This window comes from Aythya ferina (genome assembly GCF_964211825.1).
Source record: "Aythya ferina genome assembly, chromosome: 2".
Classification (NCBI taxonomy): Eukaryota; Metazoa; Chordata; class Aves; order Anseriformes; family Anatidae; genus Aythya; species Aythya ferina.
The window spans coordinates 47,540,716-47,568,390 of NC_140297.1; the positions used below are offsets into that span (position 1 = coordinate 47,540,716).

The 27,675-nt window shown below is 39.4% G+C and overlaps 1 protein-coding gene across 3 annotated transcripts in view; it reads left to right on the plus strand.

Moving 5' to 3' along the window:
• Window positions 1–27,675, plus strand: part of COL15A1 (collagen type XV alpha 1 chain) — a 302,706-nt gene that overhangs the window by 70,337 nt on the left and 204,694 nt on the right. For all 3 annotated transcript variants that reach the window (XR_014689437.1, XM_084508908.1, XM_084508909.1), the window contains 11 exons: window positions 932–967; window positions 2,598–2,660; window positions 4,637–4,714; window positions 4,832–4,867; window positions 8,751–8,804; window positions 8,902–8,961; window positions 10,807–10,875; window positions 14,209–14,250; window positions 18,440–18,485; window positions 19,939–20,037; window positions 25,918–25,967. Coding sequence is in view for 2 of the 3 variants with exons in the window: in XM_084508908.1 (XP_084365034.1) it covers window positions 932–967; window positions 2,598–2,660; window positions 4,637–4,714; window positions 4,832–4,867; window positions 8,751–8,804; window positions 8,902–8,961; window positions 10,807–10,875; window positions 14,209–14,250; window positions 18,440–18,485; window positions 19,939–20,037; window positions 25,918–25,967 (633 nt within the window). In the remaining variant the exon portion in view is untranslated. The remainder of the gene's footprint in view (window positions 1–931; window positions 968–2,597; window positions 2,661–4,636; window positions 4,715–4,831; window positions 4,868–8,750; window positions 8,805–8,901; window positions 8,962–10,806; window positions 10,876–14,208; window positions 14,251–18,439; window positions 18,486–19,938; window positions 20,038–25,917; window positions 25,968–27,675) is intronic.

The window sequence follows — 27,675 nt, forward strand, 5'->3', positions numbered from 1 at the left end:
GTGTCTTGCTTCACAGTGTTTCAGTTGCTGACCGGTGTTTATTTCATTTATTTATTGTCTATTTCTTCTTTGTGAACACAGTTGTCTCCCTCACATTCAGTCCCCGATGAAACAAGGAAGATAAGCCTAACCCCTGCACATTATAGGATGCCAGGGATTAATAGGATGGTCCCTTGTGTGAGTTCTGGTATTGCAGGTAGTTGGCATTCAAGCCTTAGACAACAGGTTCTCAAAACATAGATGAGTGGTCTCATAAACCCAGCAGAAATTCATTGTTTTTTAGTAGTTGTTATGGAAAGAAGTAGGTCCTGTAGGTCCAGCCTGAAATGTAGTTTTAATTGGAAGGGCATCAGAACCTCAGTTCACCATAGTCAGGAAGGAGGTTGGGGTATCATGGTGACCTGGGTAATGCACGTTCAGGTGACTTAAACTAGAAATAAATTGTGTTTCTGCAAATATCATAGTGGGGCAATCTTAAATATGCTCAGTACAAATACAAATCCATGTTTATATTCACAGTATAGTGGACATTCTGTTTCCTATCCACAGACAACCCGGAGTGCAGTGGCAAAGGTGGAAGGGCTCCTGTGATCTCTGTGATGGGTTGTGTAAAAAAAATAAAAATAAAAATACAAAGAAGTCTGACTTATGGTTGCATGCCTTTAATATGTGGAAAATGTCACCTTTCAGAAGCCTCTCCTGGATATTTGTCCCTTCCATTTTGGAAAGTAAATCCTAGTGTCCCAGAAAAAGTTAGAAACATAGAGTGTTGTGGAGTGATAGCAGGTTTACCACTGGCTGAATGAAATTCTTAGTCCAGTTTCAGATCAATTAATATTCATAAATTAGGCTATACACTGAAAATGCATACTCTGTTTTGTAAATCTGTAATATATGTTTGTAAGGGAGTAGGGTTTTTTGCATTTTGTAGGGTCCAGATGGCAGGCCAGGTCTACCAGGATTTCCTGTAAGTATTATGTTCCTGGGATCTAAGTATTTCTCGATATGCTTTAATATTTTAACATTTATATTGTACAGAGTTTATACAAAGTCTGATACATTTCTGTATGAGACTGTAGTTTTTATGGAACCAACAGTTACGGTAGAAATTAACTCTGCTGGAAATGAAGTATACTATGATATACATAACTCATTTCTGCTTATCTCAGAATCAGATCTGCAGTTTACATGTAATTGAGTCTAATGAAAAATTGCTACCTAAAGAAAATTCCTGTGCAGTTTAGGAGAAACAAATGGAATGAATGGGCTTCTAAAAATTATATTCAAATAGCATATGGGATAATATTATTTGTTATGTATTTTTGTGCTGTTGCTGCATTTTTTTTTGGTCACTACTAGAGAGCTCTGTAAAACCTTATCAGGTTTATGATTTCTTAATCCTTTAGGATAATACAAAGCTTATTTTTTATTAATTTTAGTAATTTTTTTAAAATAGTATTTCAGCATTCCAGTGCATTACATAGCCATAGTTTCAAAAGGTACATTATATTATGCTACCTATTGTGCTCATACTGCTGTTCCATTAAACACTACCTGGCTTGTAACTTCTTACAGTATTATTTATACTATTATATTTATATTATATCTAATTTAGTAGCATTATTTCCCCCTGTTACAGTTGTTTTACAGTTCAGATGTATGCATATGATCTCAGAGCCCTTCGTCTATTGCCTAAGAATAAGGAGAAAACTGGGAAAGCTGAAAAATGATGTTAACAAAATGTTGGCAACTAGCCCAAAGTTCTACAAAGGTTGTTTGCTGGGTCCTGGGCATTGTGGACTGCATAAGAAAACAAATAAAAATTAAAAAATTAAAAATCTTTAAAATACTTTTCAGTTGAAAAAGAGCTGACAACATTTAGAAAGTGATATAATGAATTGTTAGTCTTTCTGTTATTAACAGAATTTCTTCATAAAAAATACCATTCTCATCCTTAAGTCAGGTCTTTACTTTAACTCTTCACTAATGCAGAAATCATGTAAATTTGAATTTAGCTCTTGATGGGTAAAAACAAAAGTGCTTCTACACGTGTTTATAACGGAAGACTGTAAAACAAAATAGGATCTGAGAAGAATACTTTCACAGAAATGATCTTATTTTTAAATATATAATCTCTCTATGTAAAAACGTAATTTTTATTGTACTGTTTCTTAAAAATACAACTTCAGAAAATCTTTTGGAAATCAGTGTCACTGAATGACCATGGAAGGAGAGAGAATAGAGTAGGGAAGAAAGAGAATTTTAGGCTGATTTTCCATTCTTATTAATGTATGCATATTTCTCTTTGTGAAAGTGTGTATCATCTACACTCTGATAAACAACAGCTTTTTTTCTTTTGCTATTTTTAACAATTATCCCTATATAATATTTGTTTTTAAAAATTTGTTGATTCAGACAGCAATTTAGTCTTGTAAGTCTAAGATTTGTAATACTTGTAAATCAAGTCTTAGACTGTAACCAGAGTGATTCAGGTTCAAGTTTTCCAGTTACTTAAAATTACATTTAGTAAAATGGTCCAGCTTCGTTTTCTCAGCAGAGCTCTCCACCAATTTATTTATGTACTTGATTTTGCTTAGGGCCCTCAGGGACCAAAAGGTGATATTGGTTTGCCTGGACCAAAAGGACCCAAAGGCCAACAGGTAAGAGAAAAGACAAAGGGAATATTACATGTTACAAAATGTGTTAGATAACAAATCCTTAGTGGCATCATAATGTTTTATGGTTCTAGTTTTATAATTCTAATTTTACTAGGGATTGGGGTGTTAATAAGTTTATGTGAAAAATGTACTAAGTGTGATTTGAAAAACTGATAAACAAAATACCTGATATAATATTACTGAGAACTAACATTTCTGCCCAAGAACTGAAATTCAGCAGTATAGTATGCTTTTATCAAAATATGTTTGCATAAACATCAAGCATGAGGTGACCTCTTCTTGCAAGCTGGTGATCAGTGCCGACAGCCTGGTATTCTAACCAAGGAGACCAAAAAAAATAAAAAAAAAAAAAGGAAAAAAAACTTTCTTTTTTCTTCCTTGGTACAGAAAGTTTTACCTACACAATGAAGACTGCGATTTTCCATTCCCCAAAAACAAGAGTAAGACCTGGAAACCTCTTTCCTTAGGGTCCTTTCTCTTATTTTACACAATACTGTTTATTTTGTGACATTGCTGAGAGGTGACCGAGGCCTGTTCTGTTTTTTTCTTCCTCTTTTCAAGTATTGCTGATGCTGTTGCATTTTCTTATTCCTCTTCTCATCCATTTGCTGGAAGCATGGATGAGGAGCATCTAAGTTATTACAGTCTTGGGGATAACAAAAGCAAAAACACTTCCTGCTTGTATTTATAAAATAACCGACCCTCACTTTCTCACAAGTGGGAATGGTTTGAGAATAATCCCCTTTTGATACATGGGTTCTGGTTTTACCCAGTGCATAAAATGATGGAGCTCAGACTTAAAAACAGTTGTGTGTTTTTTGGCTTGGCGTTGTCTGTTTGCTTTTTTTGGTTTTGGATTTTTTTTGTGTTTATTTTTTACTTCTACTATTCACACTGGAAGGAACTCAAAGTTTTGAAGTCATTATATTTTACACCCACCAATGACATAATGATGTTTTTGATGCTGTTTCTGAGGCGTGAATACCAAGTTATGCTCAAGACTGTGATGATCTCAGCAACCACAGACAAAGCTCAACAGACACCAGGGAACATTTCCCTGTAAGGATCATGAGATTGTTCTGTTGCAGCCTCTCATCCATAAAATCTCACAAAAAATAAAGTCAATAAAACAAGGGCTCAGGGAGACTCCAAAATATGCCTTAAATCTGCAGGAAATGAAGCTCAATATAAGTGTTCTAACCTGAGCTATCACTTTAATCAGCAATGCAATTGTTAGTTTCAAATCAAATTTCTTCCATTAAAGGTCTTGGGAAAGCTAAAAAGCTCAGATTACCTGAGCTAGGAGGAGGAAAGTTACAGCTGAATGATCTAGATCTAGTGGCAACCACGTGTCTGCACTGGAGAATGAGAATTCCTGGTGGTGGTGCCATTATTCAATGAAACCCATTGAAGAAGAGAAACTCAGAGGTTTGTAATTTAAATGCTGCCAATTGGCCTTCCTGAAAGATAATAAGACTGCATCATACCTCAAGGACATAGAAAAAAAGATTCACGCTTTCCTGATAGTCACTCTTTCTACTTAGTGTTTTCAAGAATTTACAATTCCAGCAGTATTTGCTGACGAATATCTAAGCTGATGGTACATAGGAAGACTCCAATAGCCTGTCTGCCTTTGGCAGAGATCTCTTATGAACACAGCACGTTTCACAGAGACAATTATTTGAGAGCAACTGAAAGTCTTTTTTTTTTTTTTTTTTAACACAAAAACAAAACCAAGTATTTATACATCTTATGGATATTTACCGTAGTAGGATGTTTTCAGTTTACCGTATGGTGTTTTAGGAAAGATCAGTCCTACTCTCCCCAAGAATCAATCATACTGTAGTTTTTCTCTCAGAATGTCATGTTTCAAGCAGCAGCAATGCTGCTTTTACTTTTGCTTACTCATTGAGAGCTGCTTTGTAAACACTGTAAAATAGCTTTGATGTTAATTGCAGGGTGAAAAGGGAGAACCAGGAGCTATCATTACTGCTGATGGATCTTTAACTGAATTATTAGGAAGAAAAGGGCAGAAGGTGAGTTCATACTGCTTTTTGTTCTTCCAGAATATTTGGTGGCCTTGTTACCAGCCACCTCTATTAGATACTGTAGAAGTTCTCATTGTCATTGCTGTGTATGTTCATCCTCAACAGGGTGAAGCTGGAGTGGTGGGACCAGTGGGACCAAGGGTAAGACCTTTCCAAAATTCAGTGAATTCTTTTTTGATTTTGTTTTGGCATTAGAGAGACTAATAATTGTAAAGGTAGTTTGTTTTAGCTTTCCATTCCTTCTGAGTAGGAATTGTAAGGAATATTAATGTTTCAGGATGATCAATGTCCTCTAGAAAATAATGGTTTTTACATACATGGTGCTGTAAGTTACTGACTTGATATAGAATATAAATTCTAGTAAAAAAAAAGGTATCCGTTATTTACTAAGCAGAGAGTGAAAAGTCTTCTTTCTGAGCTCATAACTTTCCAGACTTATGAGAAGTGTTTGAGTACACTGCATTTATTTAGCCACAAAAAAAAAAAAAAATTAAAAAAATTAAAAAATACTGAGAGAGAGGCTCTAATTGTTCCCTGTCACTGCCTGAAAGGGAACTAGAAAAAACACAGAGTCAGGCCTTCTCAGAGATGTGCAGGAAAAAGAAAAGACATGTGCCAATGATCACAGGTTGCAGCAAGGGAAATTCTGAAAAGATATAAGGGAAAAAAAAATCACAAAAGCACCACCACACCAAAAAAAAAAAAAAAAAAAAAAAAGTGATTAAACACAGAAATAGATGCTCAGAGAAATGGTGGATTGGGAAACAAGGTGCCGAACACCATGATCTAACTTGGAAATTTGCCTTTCTTTAAGGGTTGGACTAGATGACCTCTGGAGGTCCCTTTCAATCTAAATTATTCTCCAATTCCATGATTTCTATTATATACATTTAAACAACTGACTACATCAGCCCCAATTTCTGTAGGAGCCAAGGATTTGCAACTCCCTTGTATTCAGAGCAAGAAGTAAATCAGGCAGTAGCATCAGACCATTTACTGAAAACAGGGTTTAGAAGCCTTATTTCACATACTTGGCCTAATATTTTTGACTCTACACAAAATGTATGAAAGCACAACAAGAAATTAGTTGTAATATATTAACACTTTTCCAGACTCAGTAGTGTTAGAGCAGGAATTCATTTCCTGAAGTCTAATATTACACAAAGATCAAGGATATTGAGATTTTCAGGCTGCCAAGAGAAGCTGTTGATGCCCCATCTCTGGAGGTGTTCAAGACCAGGCTGGATGGGGCCTTGGCCAACCTGATGTAGTGGGTGGCATCCCTCTCTATGGCAGAGGAGTTAGAGTTATATGACCTTTAAGGTCTCTTCCAACCCAAACCATTCTATGACTCTATGATTTCTTTGCTTCTGCTTTTGATGTAGCCTAGTCCCTGTTGTACCTAAGTGATTGTTAGTAGCTTTTGTAGTTTCTGTGCATTAAGGTGAACAGGAGATTTTTCCCATCGGTTGCTGTGGTCTTTAGAAGGAGATAACCGGGTCTGCTGATAAACTGCTTTCTTAAATACTATACTTTAAAATGCCTTGAGGGAGCTATCCTAACTTAAGAGAAGGGGAGGTCCTTTTCTCCTCCTTGTATGACTGCAAGATGAGTTTATCCTTTAACCTTGATATAGAATCATAGGATAATTTAGAATGGAAGTGAACTTCAGAGGTCATCTAGTACACACTTGCTGGCCAAATCAGGTCTAGTTAGCTCAGGGGTTTGCCCAGTCAAGTCTTCAACACCTCTTACAGTGGAGATTCCACAGCCCCCATGGCCAACATGTTCCAGTATATGATAATCTTTAGTTTTAATAGTTTTTTCCATATATTTATTTGAAAATTCTCATGTTCTGACTTGTGTCTCTTGCCTTTCATCCTTTTGCCAGGCACCCTTCAGGACATGCCCTTTTACTATCAGCCCCAAACTCTGAATTTATATTTTCTTTTGTACTGCCCTGAGATGTTTCATACAGTTTATCATGAAGGCAAGAGCATTCAGAAAATGTTCTTGCTAGCACTGGTGTGAACTCAGCAGGATAATTTGACACACAGAGCCTGTTTCAAGATTTTTCCCAGCCATTTCCTCTTCTTAGTGTATTCTTAGTGCCTAGAGATTCTTAGTGCAAAACTCTGGTTTGATCATCACTGCTAATAGGCATGATTCCTTTTAGTGTGGTCCGATAGATTAAAAAAAAATCTTTTGTAGTCAGTGGGAGTCCTGTGCAGCATTAATATAGAAATTTCAGAGTGCTTAGCCACACCCTCTGTGGCATAATTTATCAAAGCATTGTTGTCAATAGCTCTGTTCCACTTGGTATGCACTAAAGCTCTGTCAGAAGCTCTCACAGAATCTCTCAGAACCCTCTGAGCTCTGCTGTCCATCCAGTTATCAATCCCCCTCACTGTCTACTCATCTAGGCCACACTTCCTGAGCTTCTCTATGAGGATGTTATGGGAGACGATGTCAAAAGTCTTGCTGCAGTCAAGATAGACCACATCCACCGCTCTCCCCTCATCTACCCAGCTAGTCATCTCATCATAGAAGGCTATCACATAGGTTAAGCATGATTTCCCCTTGATGACTACTCCTGATCACCTTCTTATCCTCCACATGCCTGGAGATTCACCTCAAGGAAGAGCTGCTCCATCTTCTTTCCAGAGATGCAGGTGTCTGAATGTCTTGTAGTTGCTTCATCCACCTCTAGGCAGAGCTCCATGCATTCCAGTTGCTCTCTCACATAAAGAGCAATCCCACCACCTTGCCTTCCTGGCCAGTCTTTTCTAAAAAGCACGTGGCCTTCCATGACAGCATTCCAGTCATGTGAAGTATCCCACTATGTCTCCAAGATTGCAATGAGGTCATAGAATCATTGAAACATTAAGGTTGGAAAAGACCTCCAAGATCATCTGATCCAACCGTCCCCCTACCATCAGCATCATCACCCACTAAACCATGTCCCTAAGCACGATGTCCAGCCTTTCCTTAAACACCCCCAGGAATGGGGACTCTGCCAGACCCAGTACAAGGTATTAGAAGATTTACTTTCAGATTTTATGCATCCAATTCATATGTAGCCTTCATCTTCTCCATGTACATGTGGAACAATGAGTGCAGTTAAAATACAAGTGCAATAATTCAAGAAGGCGAATTCTTCAGTATTTCACCAGGCTGGAAAAAAAAGGAAATGAAACTAGAAAAGCTGACTCATAAGTAAAGAGACTGTCTAGACTCTTATGGTTTTGTTGAGTTTTAGGAAGTTGACTGCAGGTTAAAGCTTGTGGTGTTCACCAGTTTACTGCTTTTTGTTAATCTGTTACCCCTGGCTGCCTAGAAGTCATGTGCTTGCAAATACCAAATCACAGATAATCCATGGTCCTGGACTACTTTTCCCGGGTGACCTGCTTGCCTTTTAGTTCTGAAGTCTCTTTTATCGGTCTTTGTGGTCTGATGGGTAACTCTTGTGTAAAGAAGGATCTGTTTCAATTATCATCCACTTAAGTCCATGTATCCAGGCTGGCAAGAAGTCTGGCACTATAGTAAGTCTCAGTCTAATCCACAGACATTTCCCCATAGTGTCTGATTCAATAAAAAATAAAAAATAAAAAAATAAAAAGCAGGTGCACAAAGTATACACCTTTAACTGCCTTTTTTCTATTGACTGATATGCTTAATTTTGCTTTGATACATGGCAGCTTAGTGTTGAACTACACACATTACAAATGGCAGAAAATTCAGGCTTCATTTCAGATAGCCAGTCTTTTTCAAACCAGACTTCTCTATTATATGCAGACCTCTCCAGCTTCTGAGATCACTTAGAAGAGCAAATAGAGAGGACATTCTGAGGAAATAGACAGGACATTCTGTGTATTGTGGGCAAATAATCACAGACTGACTTAACACAAATGTAACACTATGCCTCTATTTCTAAATAACCAAATCTGTGCCAAAGATTTATTCCATACATTATTTGTTCAATTTTATTCTTTTTCTCCACAATCATATTTTCTTTTCTGTCCAGGGACCAATAGGACCTGCTGGACCTAAAGGAGAACTTGGCTTCCCAGGACGACCAGTATGTATTAAGCTCTCAAATGGAATAAAAGTAGGGCAGCTTGGTTCAGGCACCTACTGCACTATTTCTACTCTTTTGTTATGTGTACTTATTTCAGGGCCGCCCAGGACTCAATGGACTAAGAGGTGTGAAAGGTGAACGAGGTGAAGCATTAAATGTAAGTTTTTATGTATTACAATTAATTGAAATAAATCTTGTTGAAGTCTTGTCAAGTCTGGTTTCTATGAATTTCTTTGAAATGATGATGGGATGAAAAAGCTGAAATTAGCTTGAAATGATTACTTGCTTCTGCTATTATTCCTATGTGATAACAGTCATCAGAAAGTCAACTTCTGAGGCCACCTGGACAGTTCTTACAGATATAGATCTTTGTATCAGATCCCAGGTGTAAAAGTTGCATGCAATTCACTGTTAGCATAGGTTGGTCAAATAGCATATGATCTGGGATTGCCAAATTCTTTCTACAAATACATAGGATCTTCATGGTGTGAAGATACTTCCATAGGCTTTTAGATGTCTTGAATATGTGCAAGCAGCATTTAAGCATATCATAATTAAGTGTCATCTACCCGACTAACGAGGAGATGGTTGCTGATACCTATTACCTGCTTTGATATTCGTGTACATGTATCCATAATAATGACCACCATACAGTGTTTGCAAGATGATTGCACATACATGCCCACCTGTATCCTGTAATTATGGAATGACAAGTAATGAATGCTGCAACTCTCTTCTGGCACAGCAACTCTGTTCTTATGAATAGAATTAAATCAACTGGTCTCATGACAGACATGAAGAATTGTAAAACACACATCAATAAGTACTGCTGAGCATAAGCAGCACGTTTCAGACTAGAGTATTTATTTACTTGGCAGAGTACTTCTTGTAGTTGTTCTGACATCATGGGCTGATCTGTGCTGAAAAAGAAAAATGTACTCTAACCACAACAGCAGGTAATAATAATATTTCATCTGTATCTAAGATATGCAGGAAAAAAAAAATAGACAAGGGAACCTTACTGCATTACCATAGAAATCATAGGAAGGCAGGGATCAGCAAGGTATTAGAAGAGATGATCTAGTCAATAGAAATTTAGTTGCTGGAAGATGAAGCCTGGCAGATTAGACAAATTATAACTAGACAAAAAAGACAGAAAAGATGACTAGCCTCTGGCAGAAAACACTAAATAGATTTTCAATTTCTCCATATCTTTAAACAGTGTCAAGGTTAATTTTCTGGAATGTCTCCCCTAGCCAAACAAAAACTATTAAAGCAATTGTTATCAGATAAAGTTTATCAGGATGGGCCATTAAAGCAAACAGGCAAGCAAAACATGTTGCACGTTCTAATAGTTTTTCCTTCAGTGCTTGGGGAAGATAAAATCCAATAGATCCAATAGAATAGTTATTTATATGGTGACATATGACACCTCACTGAAGTGTGCATCAATGTAGAGTGAACATGTCATGGACATGTCATGGTGCCAAATTTTTAAATGACACGGTAAAGACTTAGCATAGTTTTTGTAAAGGGCAGTCATGCCTCCAGTGTAGCAGAATTCCTTGAAGATGCTAATTAGTGTATAGTTATCTGACAGGCACTTTGAAGTATATGAATCTCATCAGTCCTGAGAGTCCCAGGCCAGTCTTGAAGACCTAATTATCCTTAGATGGTAGAACCACTGACTTTAATTTATTTTCAACTTATAGTACTTTTGGGCTTGGGAGTTGGATGTTTGCTTGCTTATTTTTCCCTGGAAATAGCAATTTTAGGCTGCTTTGTTCTCCATAGAGTACTTTAGGCTAAATATTAAAATTCACCTTCCAGCTTAGGTTGGTCCCTCTAACTGAATGCTCAGCCTTCCCTCAAGCCATTTCACATATAACTTCTTGGTTAAACAGAGCCTTAAAAGCCCCTTGTCCTTCCTTCCCTAGGCTCAGTTGTACTGCATATGAAAAGATCTGTGTAATGTCTTCCTTACTTCACTTTCTTTTACCAGGGCATGCCTGGCTTGCCTGGACCCCCAGGGCCCCCTGGACGTCCAGGACGTATAGTTTACATCAAAGGAGTAAGTACACTGAACAAACAGTTTCTGTTCTGTCTCTGTAGCAGAAATGTGCTGTTCTTGAAATGGTTTGCAAAGTGAAACATCAAAACTTGTTTCAGGCAACAGCATTTACTGTGGGCCACCTTGCTTGCATGCATAGGAAGAAATCTCATAACAAGAGTATGGAGTAATTGCCTGGGGTGACTCAGAAATTAAAACTTATATTCCCGTTTTAAAGAAAAGGTACAGCATCGAAGAAGCTTCCAGGGTGGAATGTAGCTGCACCACACAGAAGTTCCTTAAGCTTACAACCTTAGATGTTGATCACACCAGGGGAACTTTGTGTGCTGACTCTAAGAGGAACTGTGTGGTGGGTGGGGCAGAGTGGAGACACCATAGCCAGGATCTGTGATAAGATGCGAACTTGATTGTTCTTGTGCACACTGAAACCGATAAGCTGCACATTTGGTATCCTGGGCCAAGAGTCTGTCATATTTTTGACAAAATGTTGTCCTTTTCGTGAACTTTACTCATTATAATATCATTATAATAACAAAACACACCTCCATTCCAAAGGTTACCCACCTCCAAGGTGTAACCATGCCTCACTGAGCTTGTGCTAAAAATTTTTTCTAGTCTATACCTTTAAAAGCAAAGAGAGAAAATTTTGAACCATTCGTAACAAAGGTATGCATGGCTAGAGTCACTCAAACTCCACCTAAAAGGTAGAAAATAATATAAATTAGCTTAAGGGAGAGAGGATGTTAGGGATGATACCGTCATATAAGGAAAGATACCTTCTGACTTCTGGGATCAGTCAACTGACTGGGTAAGATCTGAACACTTGGTTATGCCAAGTGCCTCCCTAGGAAACTTAGAAATCTTTATAGAGTCACTTTATATCTTTTAAAGTGTTTGTAGCCAGACTGTGTTACTCATATTTTTGGTATTTGCACATACTTTACAGATAGTGAATTTATCACCAGCAATCCAAAGAACCTGTGTACCTGTTCCTTCAATAAATTGTACAACTCATTAATCTAGCTGTGGTAGTTCTGATTGAACATGACCAAACTCTTTAAGTGTGGCTGTGGTAGTTCATGGAACGCAACAAGACTGAGGGTGTATTATGTTATTTGTGCATCCATAATAGTGACAGTTCAGTACCCTGAATGTGACAGACATAATGACTAATTGGGCATCACTCTGGACTACTTTAGGATTTAATGCTACAAAGAGCCACTGTGATGTAAGAGCTTTGCCCCAAACAGATAAACTGGGACATGCTGCAACTCTGTTCTTATGAACAGAATTCATTCAACTGGTCTCATGACAGACATGAAGACTGGAACACAAAATAATAAGTACTGAGAGATCTCGGATGACTGGAGACTTGAAAACGTGATGCCCATCTATAAGGGCCATAAGGAGGACCCAGGGAACTACAGGCCTGTCAGCCTGACCTCAGTGCCAGGAAACGTGATGGAGCAGGTCATCTTGAATGCAGTCACACAGCATACACAGGACAACCAGGCCCAGCCAGCATGGGTTCATGAAAGGCAAGTCCTGCTTGACCAACCTCATCTCCTTCTACGACCAGGTGACCCACCTGGTGGATGAGGGAAAGGATGTAGTCTGCCTAGACTTCAGCAAATCTTTTGACACGGTCTCCCACAGTATTCTCCTGGAGATGCTGGCAGCCCTTGACTTGGACAGGTACACTCTGCTGGGTTAAAAACTGGCTGGACGGCTGGGCCTAGAGAGTAGTGGTAAATGGAATGAAATCTAGTTGGTGACCAAACAGTCACAAGTGGTGTTCCTCAGCAGTCAGTGTTGGGGCCTATCCTCTTTAATATCTTAGTGGTGTGAGAAAAATCTCAATAATTTTTTCAGACAGGGTCTTCTGTGAAGCTATTTTATTTGCAAGTGCAATGGTGGGCATCCTGCAAGCAGGAGCACCTAGTAAAGGTCTATATACACCATAACATTATATTCCCTATTACCCAACGCTTGATTCCTCCCCTGTTTCTTCATCGGCTGAGTACTACAGGTTCACAAACTACTCAACGTCTTTCTATACCACACATGTACAATTTTATTTGACCAAATGTTAATTTCTCCTTTTCCTTTTTTTTTTTTCTTTCTTCTGTCATGACCAGAGGGCCCATGATTTTTGTTTTTACTGATTTCACACTGCTTGTCCTGTTTTTCTTAGCTATCCTCTCTTCAATATTTTCTCTTCAATATCTTTATAAATGATCTGGATGAGGGGATTGAGTACACCCTCAGTACGTTTGCAGACGATGCCAAGTTAGGTGCATGGATTGATCTGCTCAAGGGTAGGAAAGCTCTGCAGGAGGATCTGGACAGGCTGAACCGATAGGCTGAGGCCAACTGTATGAGGTTCAACAAGGCCAAGTGCCGGGTCCTGCACCTGGGGCACAACAACCCCAAGCAGTGCTACAGGTTGGGAGATGAGTAGCTGGAAAACTGCCAGGCAGAGAAGGTCCTAGGAGTATTGGTTGATAGTCAGCTGAACATGAGCCAGCAGTGTGCTCAGGTGGCCAAGAAGGCCAACAGCATCCTGGCTTGTATCAGAAACAGCATAGCCAGCAGGACTAGGGAAGTGATTGTCCCCTTGTACTCTGATCTGGTGAGGCAGCACGTTGAGTGCACGTTGAGTGTTTAGTTTTGGGCCCCTCTCTATAGGAAGGACATCAAGGTGCTCAAGCGTGTCCAGAGAAGGGCAATGAAACTGTTGAGGGGTCTAGAACATGAGTCTTATGAGGAGAGGCTGACATAGCTGGGGTTGTTTAGCCTGGAGAAGAGGAGGCTTAGGGATGACCTTATTGCTCCCTACAACTATCTGAAAGGAATTTGTGGGGAGCTGGGAGTCAGCCTCTTCTCACAGATAGCTAGTCATAGGACAGGAGGGAATCGCCTCAAGTTGTGCCAGGGGAGGTTTAGGTTAGAAATTAGGAGACATTTCTTCTCAGAAAGAGTAGTCAGGCATTGAAATATGTTGCCCAGGGGGGTGGTGGTGTCACTGTCCCTGGGGATGTTCAAGGAAAGGCTCAACCTGGTGCATAGGGACATGGTTTAGTGGGTGACATTGGTGGTAGGGGGACAGTTGGACCAGATGATCTTGGAGGTCTTTTCCAACCTTAATGTTTCTATGATTCTATGCTGACAGAACCATGAGAGCTCCCAGGAAGAAAACAGGACTCTGTGAGGTGCTGTTTTTTACTTTCAAGTTTTGTCTTGTCATGTCTATTAGATCTAACTGTTTGGTGTGTTTTCTGGAATATTATTGCCTACATTCATTAAACTTATTTCCCTTCTTATTTTCAACAGACAGTTTTCCCAGTATCTCGCAGACCTCATTGCAAGATGACAGTAAGTCACACACAGAATTTGCTCTTAGCAAGATGCATGCCCATGACAATACATAACCAAAACAGCTACATGCATAACTACAGTATCTCTGCAGCTTTACTCCCCCTGCCTTCTGCTGTACACCAGGGTGATGTTTTACCTAGTCTTCAAGATAACAGATTTTCAAATGTTTAAATATTCAAAGTTAGCCACATATATATAACAGAACTAACTGAAACCTTTTGCTTAAAGCACTTTGATTACTTGGTTGTCCAAACTCTTTTAATGGCTTTCAGAGCTCCATGTTTCCATAGATTGAGAGTTGCTTTGGGGAGCGAATATTTATACATACATGTACATGCATCTTTCAGACGTACATATAAATAATGTCTCCACATTGTTATGTCTTTTGTTGTTTTCAATTTCCCCATCCAAAATAAGACACCTTATATATTTCAGTCTGGCATAAAAAGTGCATCAGAAAAGAAAAATCACAGTCCTTATTTGACCCTCAATTGCAGACTATTCACATATAATTCATGACTGGAGTGTTGTAATGGAAGCATACAGGCACTTTAGGAAGGACAGGCAGGGGAGATGAGGAGGGGATATCAACAGATATCAACCACCCCGATATCTGTTGGAGAGACAACACAGCAAGACATAAGCAATCCAAAAAGTTCCCAGTAGGTATTGATGATAACTTCCTTCTCCAAGTCATAGAGGAGCCAATGAAGAGAAGTGATATGCTGGACCTCGTTCTCATCCACAGGAAGAGGCTTTGGGGAAATATGAAGGTAAAAGAAAGCCATAGCTGCAGTGACCATGAAATGGTGGAGTTCAAGATTCTTAGGTCAGTGAACAACAAACTCACAGCCCTGGACTTTGGGAGAGTAGACTTAGAACTCTTCAGGGATCTGCTTTTTAGAGTACTGTGGGATGAAGCCCTAGATAGAAGAGAGGACCAAGAAAGCTGGTTAATACTCAAGGATCACCTCCTCCAAGCTCAGGAGCGATGCATCCCAACAAGGAGGAAGTCAGGCAAAAATGCCAGGAGGCCTGCATGGATAAACAAGGAGCTTCTGGAAAACGTAAACACAAAAAGGAAGCCTATAAAGGGTAGAAGCAAGGACAAGTAGCCTGGAAGGAATACAGAGACATTGTCCAAGTAGCCAGGGGTCAAGTTAGGAAAGCCAAAGCCCAGACAGAATTGAATCTGGCCAGGGACATTAAGTGCAACATGAAGGGCTTCTACAAGCACATCAGTGATAACAAGAAAAATAGGAAAGATATGAGCCCTCTGCTGAAAGAAATGGAGACCTGGTTACCCAGGATATAGAGAAGGCTGAGGTACTCAATGACATTTTTGCTTCAGTCTTCACCAGCAAGTGCTCTAGCCACATCACCAAATTCACAGAATCCAAAGGCAGGGGCTGGGAAAATTAAATGCTTCCCACTGTAGGAGAAGATTAGGTTTAAGACCTTCCAAGGTACCTGAATGTGCATGAGCTGATGAGATGTGTCCGAGGGTCCTGAGGGAACTAGCAAGATGAAGTTGCTAATCCACGATCTATAGTATTTGAAAAGACATAGCAGTCTGATGAAGTTCCAAGTGACTGGAAAAGAGGAAAGACAACCCTCATTTTTAAAAAGGGAAAAAGAAAGACACAGAGAAATACAAGCCAGTCAGTCTCACCTCTGTCTCCAATAAAATCACAAAGCAGATTCTCCTGGAAAATGTTCTAAGGCACTTGGAAAACAAAGAGGTGAGTGATGACAGCCAACATGGCTTCACTAATTGCAAATCATTCCTGAAAAATTTGGTGGCCTTCTAAGACAGGGTTACAGCATTAGTGGATAAGGGAAGAGCAACTGATGGCAACTACCTGGACTTGGGCAAAGCATTTGGTACTGTCCCACACAACAGTCTTGTCTCTAAAATGTTGAGACATGGATTTAATGGATGGACCACGTGGTGGGTAAGGAATTAGCTGAATGGTCATACTAAAAGAGTTGCAGTCAATGGCTCAATATCCAGGTGGAGAACAATAATGACTGATGCCCTTGGGGTCTGTATTGGGACCGGTATTATTTAACATCCTTGTTGGTGACATGGACAATGGGATAGAGTGCCCCCTCAGCAAGTCTGTGTGTCTGAGAAAGCTGGAGAGGGACTCTCTATCAGGGACTATACTGAAAGGAGAAGGGGTAACGGTTTTAAACTAAAAGAAGTGTTCAAGATCAGATTTGATATGACCCAATCTAGTGGAGGATATCCCTGCCTATGGGAGGGGGTTTCAACTAGATAATTTTTAAGGTCTCTTACAACCCAAATCATTCTATGATTCTATGATAAAAAATTATTATCACAAGAAAGCCACCAGGTGAAGCTCTGCCACACTTTTCCAAAGTAAATGACAACACCCTCCATTGTCTTCAAAGGAACTGTAATTTCATACTCAGTGCCAAAAAAAAGGAAAGAGTTTTCATGTTTTCAGAACACTTTGATGCAATTTTTGCTTAACATGTCATGGAAATCACATCCTACAATGAACTGCCGACACAGTTTAATCCTGGGATTACTCTTCCTAGGACAATATTATACTGCTAACCTGTGGGCTACATACTTGGAAAGGATTCTGTCTTTGAACACTGCGGTCTTCCCCTGAATAGTCTGATGCATGGTATGGCTGCTCTAGTTTTCTGTTAGACAGTATAGTTCAAAATAGTACTGTGCTCTTCTCTTCCAGTTTCCATTATAGTCCTTTTTTACTCATATTAGAAAAGCAGCTCTTGACTTAGACTATACTAGATGCATTGACACTCATCACACCATTTACTGTTCAAGAAAGATTTATCCCAGGTAACGTATCTTTCTGATCTTTCTGTTAATTAATGATAAATAGTCATTACTCCATGGTAATTTCACATTCCTATGGGTTTGGCCCACTATTGTAGACATCATTTTACCTCATTGAATTCCTCCCTTAAATCTTCCTATTCCTACTGTATAACATTCTGGTATGTTTTTCTCACATTCACACAAAAGTTCTGGGTTAGTCAGCCTCATCTCTGAAACCTGACTGGACTGCACCGAGCAACCTACTGTAGTTGATCCTGCTCTGGGCTAGACAACTTCCAGAAATCCCACCCAAACTCAAGTTTTGTATGCTTCTCTGTGGAATGATTCAAACAATGCAAACCTATTTTAGCTGAGTTTCAGATAATAATAAAAAGTCTCTTTTCAATAAGGTTACAATCACTGAATAATAAAAGTGAATTTTACGTGTAAAAGTAATAAAGCCAGTAGTTATAAGTACCTCTTCATGCATCTGAATACACTAGATATCTTTGACATACATTTGTGGACAATTTAAACCTATCCAAGTATACAGATAAGAAGTCTGATGCACATGCCTATATAAATGTATATCCATAAAGAACTACAGACTAAATCTCATAAGTTTTCTTCATGTGAAGTGAATTTCTGAATTTACAGGAGCTATCCATGTGACTGAAGACTCCTAAGAGCTAATACTGCAGTATTAGCCATATGCAGCACACGGTTGATTTTCTTTGTATGCTTGTTTAAATTCATATAAATAGTACTAGTTAGTACTAAAATCTGTCTATTTCCAAGCAGTGTGCCACATTTTAATTCCTGCACTGTCCTTGTTTTGAAGACAGGTGGTAGAAGTATTGTTACAGGGGAATTGTCTCAGAATAGGATACACTAAAATAAGAAGTTTCTCCCCACTGTGATTTCAATGCATCTGGAGTATAGGTCAACATCAGAGAGTAGGCCTAGCCATGGTCTGATGAAAAAATTACAACTATATTCTCTTATCATACAATCAAATATAAAATCCTGCTTTCAAATGCAGTGATGTAAATTTAGAATTGTTCTTGGAGAATAAGTCTTCTGATGTTTCTCTAGCATGACTGAGACTGGGATTTGCTAGTGCCTCCAAAGTGCATGTTGTTACGCTCTTACTGAAAGCATGTTGCATGCTTAAGATAGAACAATCCTGAAAAAGGCTTGATTAGTTAATACTCGAAACCTGCCAAACTGGAGATGAGCACAGAGTGCTGTTATAACACTTACTGTGATAGCATGCAAATATTCCAGGCTTTCCAGTCACACTAAGTGATGCACTTCCATCAATTAACGTGTATAGATAAGTTCTAATAGATTTCCTTTTGTATGTAGGTGAGCGCTACTTACCCTGGGAATGAAGAAGCTCTTAATGTCCAAGGTGAGTAATTCTTGCAGCATGGTTTAAATAAACTGTTCTTATTATGAACAAAAACACCTTTTTTTTTTTTTTTTTGGGGGGGGGGGGGTGTTGCATAACTGGTTTCATGAGGAAAAAAAAAAAAAAAAAAGAATGATAGTCTCACTTGTTCTGCTGAATCCATAATGTCATATCTTGGTCCAGTCTCAACATGCAGGCCAAAGAATAAATGAGTATAGGGCTACACTTCAAAGGCTAGCTTATAAATTGAGCAGTGGATGAGGGAAAGGCTGTGGATTTGGTCTACGTAGACTTCAATATGACTTATGACACCATTTCCCACAGCATTCTCCTGTAAAAACTGGCTGCTCAAGGCCTGGACAGGTGTATGCTTCATTGCATTGAAAACTGTTCTGGTGGCTGGGTCCAAAGAGTCATGGTGATTGGAGAAATATCCATCCAGAGGCCAGTCACAAGTGGAATCCCCCAGGGATCAATACTGGGGCCCGTTCTCTTTAATATCTTTATCAGTGATCTGGATGAGAAGATAGAGTGCACCCTCAGTTAGTTTGCAGACAACACCAAGTTGGGCACAAGTGTTGATCTGCTCGAGGGTAGGAAGGCTACACAGAGGGATTTGGATAGGCTCGACTGATGGGTCGAGGCCAACTGTATGAGGTTCTACAAGGCTAAGTGCTGGGTCCTGCATTTGGGGCACAACAACCCCAAGCAATGCTACAGGCTGGGAGAAGAGTGGTTGGAAAGCTATGCAGAGGAAAAGGAACTGGGGCTGTTGGTCGGTGCTTGCCTGAACATGAGCTGGCAGTGTGCTCAGGTGGCCAAGAAGGCCAAAGATATCCTGGCTTGCTATCAGAAAAAGTGTGGCCAGAAGGATTAGGGAGGTCATTGTCCCCCTGTACTCTGCTCTAGTGAGGCTGCACCTTGAGTACTGTGTTTAGTTTTGGACCTCTCACTACAAGGACATTGAGGCCATGGAGAGTGTCCAGAGAAGGGCAACAAAGGGCGAAGTGTCTGGGAACACAAGTCTTATGAGGAGCAGCTGAACATTACAGATACTATTTTTTTTCAAAATCTAGAGATAGCAGTTTTGGTATAAAAATCATAATGTAAGAACCATTTCTGCTCTTGCCCCATGAAATTCACAAATGCAATGAGAACAGGTTGATTCAGAGGGTCAAAGGCTAGGTGATTAAGGAAAGGAGAGTGAAAGACTGATCCGTAAAAGAAAGATTATTTTGTACATGTTGGGATTGATAAACAAGAGAGGACAATGAGCCAGCCAGCCATTCAATATTCATGAGAACAGTGAGACAAGCATATAGAGACTGGAATTAAAAGCCCTGCACATATGAAAAATCTGCTCTTACTATCAGTGGTTTGGTTGTTACTTCTGCAGTCTCTGTTGTTTGAAAGTTCTCGTGAATTTTGTTTCATTGTGATGCTTTTATGACAGGTGCTAAAGGAAGCAGAGATTGCTGGGGATTGCAGTCCAGTGGGAGTTCAGCAGACTTAAAAGGAGAAAAGGGAGACAGAGGTGATCCAGGACCACCAGGTATACTAAATCAGATATGTCACTGATACCCTCTAAAGGGTCATGTGTTTAACCTAAAAGCAGTACAGCAAAGTACCTTTACCTGCCTAAAGACACACTTATTTTCTTGCTGAACTGAGGTGCAGAACAACAAAGCCTGTAATGTATCCTCTGAAAAGAACTATCTGTACTGCACATTTGTGAACCTATTATGAGTGTGTTCAGTACATGAACAGATATTGAAATGTATCTGGCTGGTTAGAGATTTTCTGAAATCTTAGAAGAACATCACACCCACTTTCTAAGACATTATTTTGTTGTCAGAGTTTTTGAGCCAACTGGACTAAAATGCAGTGTTATCCCTTTCAGGATAACATACCTCTGCATTCTGATTTCAAGGCAGCCATTTGTTGGTGATAGTCCCAATTCCAGAACTCTACCATCTCCATTTCAACCAACTTTTTAATATTCTATGCTTTATTTGCCATAATCATGAAAAGTATGAGAGCTAAATTATCAATTCACTTGTGCTAGGAGCATCACAACAGATGTTGCTTACCAAAGATTTACTTTTCTATATCAAAAGTTGATACATATTGCTAATTCTTACACATTCAAAAATAGTTATAGAAACAAGCATCTATTTGAAAAGATTGCTATTACAAATTCTTCCTTTTTACTATATTTTTTGAAATCTCATATACTGAGATAAGGCTTTGGTCAGTGCCAGCAATCATTCAAAATAGAAGAAGCTGTACATCAAATTAATGTTCCTATACCATATTTGTAATATTTGTCCTCTAATGTGTTCATAATTAATACAAAATTGTATATACATGGATATTTTGTCTTTGTTCCAAAGCCACAGTTCTGTTGACTTAAGATATTTGGTTATTTTTATGAGGACATCTGTTTGTTGTAATCAAATCTGCTTTCTTATCATGTCCTTATTAATCTTCATTCTGATCAATGTCCAGTGCTCTGAAGTAGCGGTTAGTGCTTCCTCATCACCAATAGACTTATAAAAAAAAAAAAAAAAAAAAAAAAAAAAAAGGAGCAAGAAAGATTTCTATACAGAGGTTAAGATTTACTCTTCTGTGCCGGTTTCTCCACTGTCAATGTCTGTTAATTCCCAGACTTTGTATTTAATGTAGTTCAATGTCCTACAGTTACTTTTGTCTGTACCTGATGATTTCAGGGGTACTTCTGAAGCAGAGGATTATGCTTATGATTTTGTTATAAAACTGCAACTAGAGAGGATGGAGAAAATTATACAATAATTCTGGTTAAACTGTCTTGTTTAAATCTTCCTCATAAAAGAATGTCAGCTGACGTAACTGCTACAATGTTCTTTTATACAAATCCATTCTGTAGGTCTTATAGATACCTACACAACCTTTGACAATGGAAATTCACAATCCAGAAATTGCAGGATAGTAGAACATGATAATATAGGAAATTTTCAAAACCTTCTTTGGGGACAGACAATTGAAGGTCCTTCCAGTTCACTATCTGTTGAGTCACAGCAATCTGAAAAGCTTTCTGAACTCTGCCATTTATTCATTCAGTGGATTTATTTTTCCTCTACCCCAAATGTCATCCCTCTAACCTTACAGACAGACTCCGTTAATTGATAGCTTGCAAAAACATGAAGCCAGCATAGAAAGCATGGATATTTGGCAGGCCGCAATTTATATAACTACTCTGTATAAAGGCAGGTATAGTGAGTATCCAGAACATAGGCACAGTGTTTCAATCATATATGCAACATTCCAACACAACCTCATTATTTCTGGCTGAAGGAATACTGTCTGAGGCCATGTAAGGAAACCCATTTAGAAACAGAGGAGAAGAATTCATGGTATCTCAGACCCAATTGCCTAAAGTTGAAGATCTGCTCATCTAAAATGCAGTGTTTATTGCAGTATACTGGCATTTGATCCTTCCTTCCTGCCAGGCCACATTCATACCTGGCATTCTGGACAAGTTTCAATACTCATCCAAATCCACCCTTTTTCTTGTTTGTCCTGAGACTTTCTTTTCTTTATGAAGAAGTTTCACCCTCCTTTTCATGAATACTGGAAGGAATGGAATTAAAGGAAAAGCAGATGGGGAACAAGACAGCATCTCACTGGGCAAGCACTAATTCCTGTAATGAATTTTATTGCTCCAGGGACTGAGTTTATTTATAAATCAGATCCCAGATCAGAAAGCAGCACGGCTTTCTCTAAAAGAAAGGGCACCAAAGTTCTGTAACTTTATGATCATTGTGAGGGTGTGATTTTGCCATTGATAATGCCCATGCAAAGTGCTATTAGTCCGTTTCAGCAACATCAGAAAACAAAGCAAAATGAAAATGTCTGGTCTGCCAGCACAGGCTATGCAATTAGCATGTTTCCCTCTGGTTGGTGTTAAGATCCCCAAAGGTCCTACAAAAAATTGCCTATCAGCCCTCCACTGAATATCTAGAGAAGAGGACTGGACTAGGTGAGCCCTTGAGAAGTCATGTCAGGCAAACTTCCCTGGCTGTGTAAACCAAACAGGGCCAGGACATGGGATAGTTGTCCTGCAGTTTAAATGTTAGCATGTTTCCTGGCCAACATTTGGCCTAAAATAAATAACACTTTCTAAGACCATGGGAGACAGCTTAACTGAAGGATTGGTACAATAGGCTGTATGGATAACTTTCTCCTGTTTTGGGAGTGAGGAAGACAGTTTAGCTGTATGGATAAAAGCTATGCTATTTGATCATGGGGCTAAAGAGGTAGGAGTACCAGTATAGGTAGAGTTAGCCTTAAGCTCCCAGATCACAGCTCTTCTATCCTTTCTGAAGCCACTCCTGTTTTTCCACTGGTTCCTTACCACAAGTTTTTGGGTTCTATTTTAGAGTGATGCCCTCCCTATTCCTCACATACTTTGCATAGACCTAGTCTGCTTGAAAGATCTCCTAGGAAAATCCTAAAATATTACCCAATATAGAAATTAATACTAAGCAACATCTGAGAAGAACACCTGCCAATCTACCTGTCTATTCTCCACCCCCTTTCATAGATTGAGCAATAGCTGTCAGGATTCAAATAAAATCAAAATAGCTACCACACTGGCAATACATTTCTGTCCCAGAGTACAGATGTATACACTATCTACATGATCTAATTGCGTCTGAGATAATATACTGAGATCTGAGACCTATGGCTGGAACAGTGTTGCACCCAAAGTTCAGAACACATTTGAAGAAATGGCAGCTTCCATGGCTGCCAGGAGGGCCATGGCAGCCAGGAGGGCCAACCGTATCCTGGGGTTCATCAAGCACGGCATTGCTAGTCAGTTGAGGGAAGGGATTGTCTCGCTCTACTCTGCGCTGGTGCAGCCTCACCTCGAGTACTCTGTGCAGTTCTGGGCACCACAGTACAGAAAGGACGTGAAACTGTTGGAGAGTGTCCAGATGGACAAAGTACTAAGATGGTGAAGTGCCTAGAGGGGAAGACATACGAGGAGCAGCTGAGGTGACTTGGCCTGTTCAGCCTGAAAAAGAGGAGGCTGAGGAGGAATCTCATTGTGGTCTACAGCTTCCTCACATGGGGGAGTGGAGGGGCAGGTGCTGAGCTGTTCTCTTTACTGACCAGTGATAGGACCTGAGTGAATGGTGTCAAGCTGTGACAGAAGAGCTTCAGGCTGGATATCAGGAAGAGGTTCTTCAATGAGAGGGTTGTAACACACTGGAGCAGACTCCCCAGGGAAGTAGTCACTGCACCAAGCCTGTCGGAGTTTAAGAAGCGTTTGGACTGTGCTTAGTCATGTGGTCTGAATTTTTGGGTAGACCCGTGTGGTGCCAGGAGTTGGACTCAATGATCTTTATGGGTCCCTTCCAACTTGGGATATTTTATGATTCTATGAAAATGTCCCCAGCTGTTACTGGCAGCTGTAAAACATTCATTTTCCAAGTGTATCCCAAACAAAGAATATTTGAAGAATTCTTAGACTTGTGCTGGCTTGACTGCTTTGGCTGACCACCATTGGCAGACAACACAGCACAGCTGTTATAACCATTGGTACTGGTACTGGTTTTTCTTGCAGAAAAATGTCAAAGAACAGTTGTTCTGTGATCAGCAAAATGGCAGTAACCCTGGTTCTTTTTCTTGTTGGTTATGTGTGGCCAGCAGGACTAGGGAAGTGATTGTCCCTCTGTACTCAGCTCTGGTGAGGCCACACCTCGAGTACTGTGTTCAGTTTTGGGCCCCTCACTACAAGAAGGACATTGAGGTACTCGAGCGAGTCCAGAGAAGAGCAATGAAGCTGTTGAAGGGTCTGGAGAACAAGTCTTACGAGGAGCGACTCAGGGAGCTGTGCTTGTTTAGCCTGGAGAAGAGGAGGCTCAGGGGTGACCTTATCACACTCTACAGATACCTTAAAGGAGGCTGTAGCGAGGTGGGGGTTGGTCTGTTCTCCCACGTGCCTGGTGATTGTATGAAGGGGAAATGGGCTAAAGTTGCTCCAGGGGAGGTTCAGGTTGGATATTAGGAAGAACTTCTTTACCAAAAGGGTTGTGAGGCATTGGAATGGGCTGCCCAGGGAGGCGGTTGAGTCACCATCCCTGGAGGTCTTTAAAAGACGTTCAGATGTAGAGCTCAGTGATGTGGTTTAGTGGAGGACTTGTTAGTGTTAGGTCAGAGGTTGGACTCGGTGATCATGGAGGTCTCTTCCAACCTAGACGGTTCTGTGATTCTGTGAAAGTGTCCTTGCACAAAAGATAGTACAACTGTAATTCATTCAGAAGTGGGCTGGTACTGACTGCTACCCCATTGCTTGCAAAACATATGGAATGCTCTCGTGTTAAAGGGTAAGGAAGTTTGGCAGGACCTAAAACCCCTTGTGTTCCAGCTTGTCCTCAGATATCCGAGGGGCTGGGCTTAGATTCTGAGTGATGCCCAAGTGGCACTATAAGTACGGTTGCATTCAATATACCATGATCACGGTTGCACAAATAGCACAATCAGCACTATAAGGTTTGGCCACATTAATTACAATCACGGCTTCACAAATAGTACATACAATACATCTTCAGTCTAGTAAATGACAGGTGTAGTTTTTTGAAGCAACAAGAGTATAGGTTATTTTGGATTGCTGGTGATAAATACACTGTCTGCAAAACGTGCAAATACCAAGAATATAAGAAACACAATCAACTACACATGCTAACTTATGAAACAGCTCTGTAGAGAATGTTAGGTTGCCTGGGGAAGCACTCAGTACAACCAAGAGTTCAAATCTCACCCAATAGGCGTTCCTGTAGGAGGGTAAGAGACGTTCAGCCCATCAACTGATCCCAGAAGTCACCAATGTCCTTCCAACTTGTCTATGATGGTGTCTTCCCCTGACATTTTCCTCTCTTGAGCTATTTTTTTTAAATATTTTCTTACTTTTAGGTGGAGCTTGAGTGACTCTAGTCATACATGCCTTCCTTGTGATTGGTACAATTTTTTCTTGCTTTTGTTTAAAGGTATAGGCTCAGAGAAATTCAGAGTGCATGCTCAGTGAGGAGTGGTCACACCTTTGAGATGGGTAGCCTTTGGGATGGAGGTGTGTTTTGGCATTATAATGAGATTATAATGAGCATTTTTCAGAAAACTGAGTACTTATCATCTTTGAGACTTCTTTGCTTTCAAATGTCACTGAAATCCACAGTAAGGTTCAGAAATTATTAAGGTGAAGAAGTGAGACAGAGCATGTAAGCATGGTTTCATTAGGAAACTGAACTAAAAATGTTAGATTTAAAGGTTAATATTACCATTGTAAATCATTTTCCTTTAAACTTCTAAGCCAAAAATACCTAAAGCAGTGCTTTTAAAAAGGAAATTACAGATAATTACTGTACTTTACTGTATTTTCTTCATTTTTCAGGTCCACCTCTACCTCCATCATATTTCAGCCACTTTATTAATAGCATAAAGGTAATTATATCTCATTTGTGTTTGAGTTCTTTAAGCTTTTTTTAAAGCATACTATATATTAAGCATACTACAGTACAGAATAGTGAAATATATGAAACAGATAACTGGATCAGCAATTACAAATTATATTAATTCCTTAAACTCCAGATGAATATAAAAGTTTGTTACAAATACAGAGATAGCTGTTAGTACTACAGAAAGACTATAGAAAAAAAAAAAAAAAAACAAAAACGAAAAAAAAAACATTAGTGAGGCTTTTTGCCTTCCCAGTGGTATTAAAGTGAGTCATTATTCACTGTTACCTAACATAGGTTGGTATAAACTATTTGCTGTAAATTAATGCCTTTTGTTCCATGCCAGCTCAGATAAGAGACATCCATTTCCTAAAGGGTGACTAGAAAAAATATTACCAACAATCAATGCATGACAAGAAATTCACTTCTGTTGAATACTATTTATCTTTTAAACACAATCAATAAAATAAATTAAAGTGATGGAAAGCATGTTTCTGCTTCCCCATGCTCGTTTACTGAGATCTCATAAAAGAAAGCATATCCATACCATGATGTGCTTGGTCTCTCTCTGTTCCACTACTCTCCTGACTGCTTTAAGTGAAAAAATGAATACCTACACAATACTATTTTAAATGCTTTTATGTAAACAAGGCTGTTATTGCTCTTTATCAAAACAAGATCTGAAAAAAGTAGAATCAAGTTATCATTTAATGATGCCATAGAAAACTGGGTTTGTGGGGGTACTGTCAGTTTCCTTGAAGGACTCCTACTGCTGTCTTTTTTTCAGATTTTATTCCTGCTTGGCTGAGAGCACTGAAGTTATTTCTATAACATGAAGTGTCCAGTGCATGCATGGCAGAGCCATTGTGGCTTCTCTGATATAATAAAGCAGTGTTTGCAACTTTACAGCTTTAGCTACAATTTCATCTAGTTCTTCAGCTCTACAAAATGGCATATCATATATAAAGCTTCATACTTTTGTTTACAGGGAAAGAAAAAAAAAAGAAAAAAAAAAAAAAAAAAGAAGACTCAGAGGAGGAGCTATACATAGCCATTTCTATTGTCTTTCCTCAGCTACCTGCCACTCTTGCATTGTCCTTTGCTGCCTCTATACATAGCTTTATTTCTGAAAATGTGAAAATGGGAACCAAAATAGACCAAAAAAATTAAGGTGGGAGGGAAGGAAGGAAGGAAGGAAGGAAGGAAGGAAGGAAGGAAGGAAGGAAGGAAGGAAGGAAGGAAGGAAGGAAGGAAGGAAGGAAGGAAGGAAGGAAGGAAGGAAGGAAGGAAGGAAGGAAGGAAGGAAGGAAGGAAGGAAGGAAGGAAGGAAGGAAGGAAGGAAGGAAGGAAGGAAGGAGAAACCAGCAGACAAAGAGAAAATAATGTGAGGTCAGAACCTACAATGGAGGTGGCTTACTTTGTACAAAAGATAATGACCTAATATTTAAATGCTTCTTCTTACCTGCCACTGTTCCCCAGCTAGCTGCTAATCAGAAGAGATACAGTTCAAAGTGCCTGCAATTTTGTGTGGTGTCTCTTCTGTTATCCTGGTACACATACCCATCCTTTTGTGTGGTAATTATCTATGTACGGTAATCATCACTTTGTAACATATCTTTAAATATCTGTCCATTTCATGTCAATCTTGCTTTGCTTTTTCCTTGATGTGGGAGAAAAGCAACAAGCTTTTATGC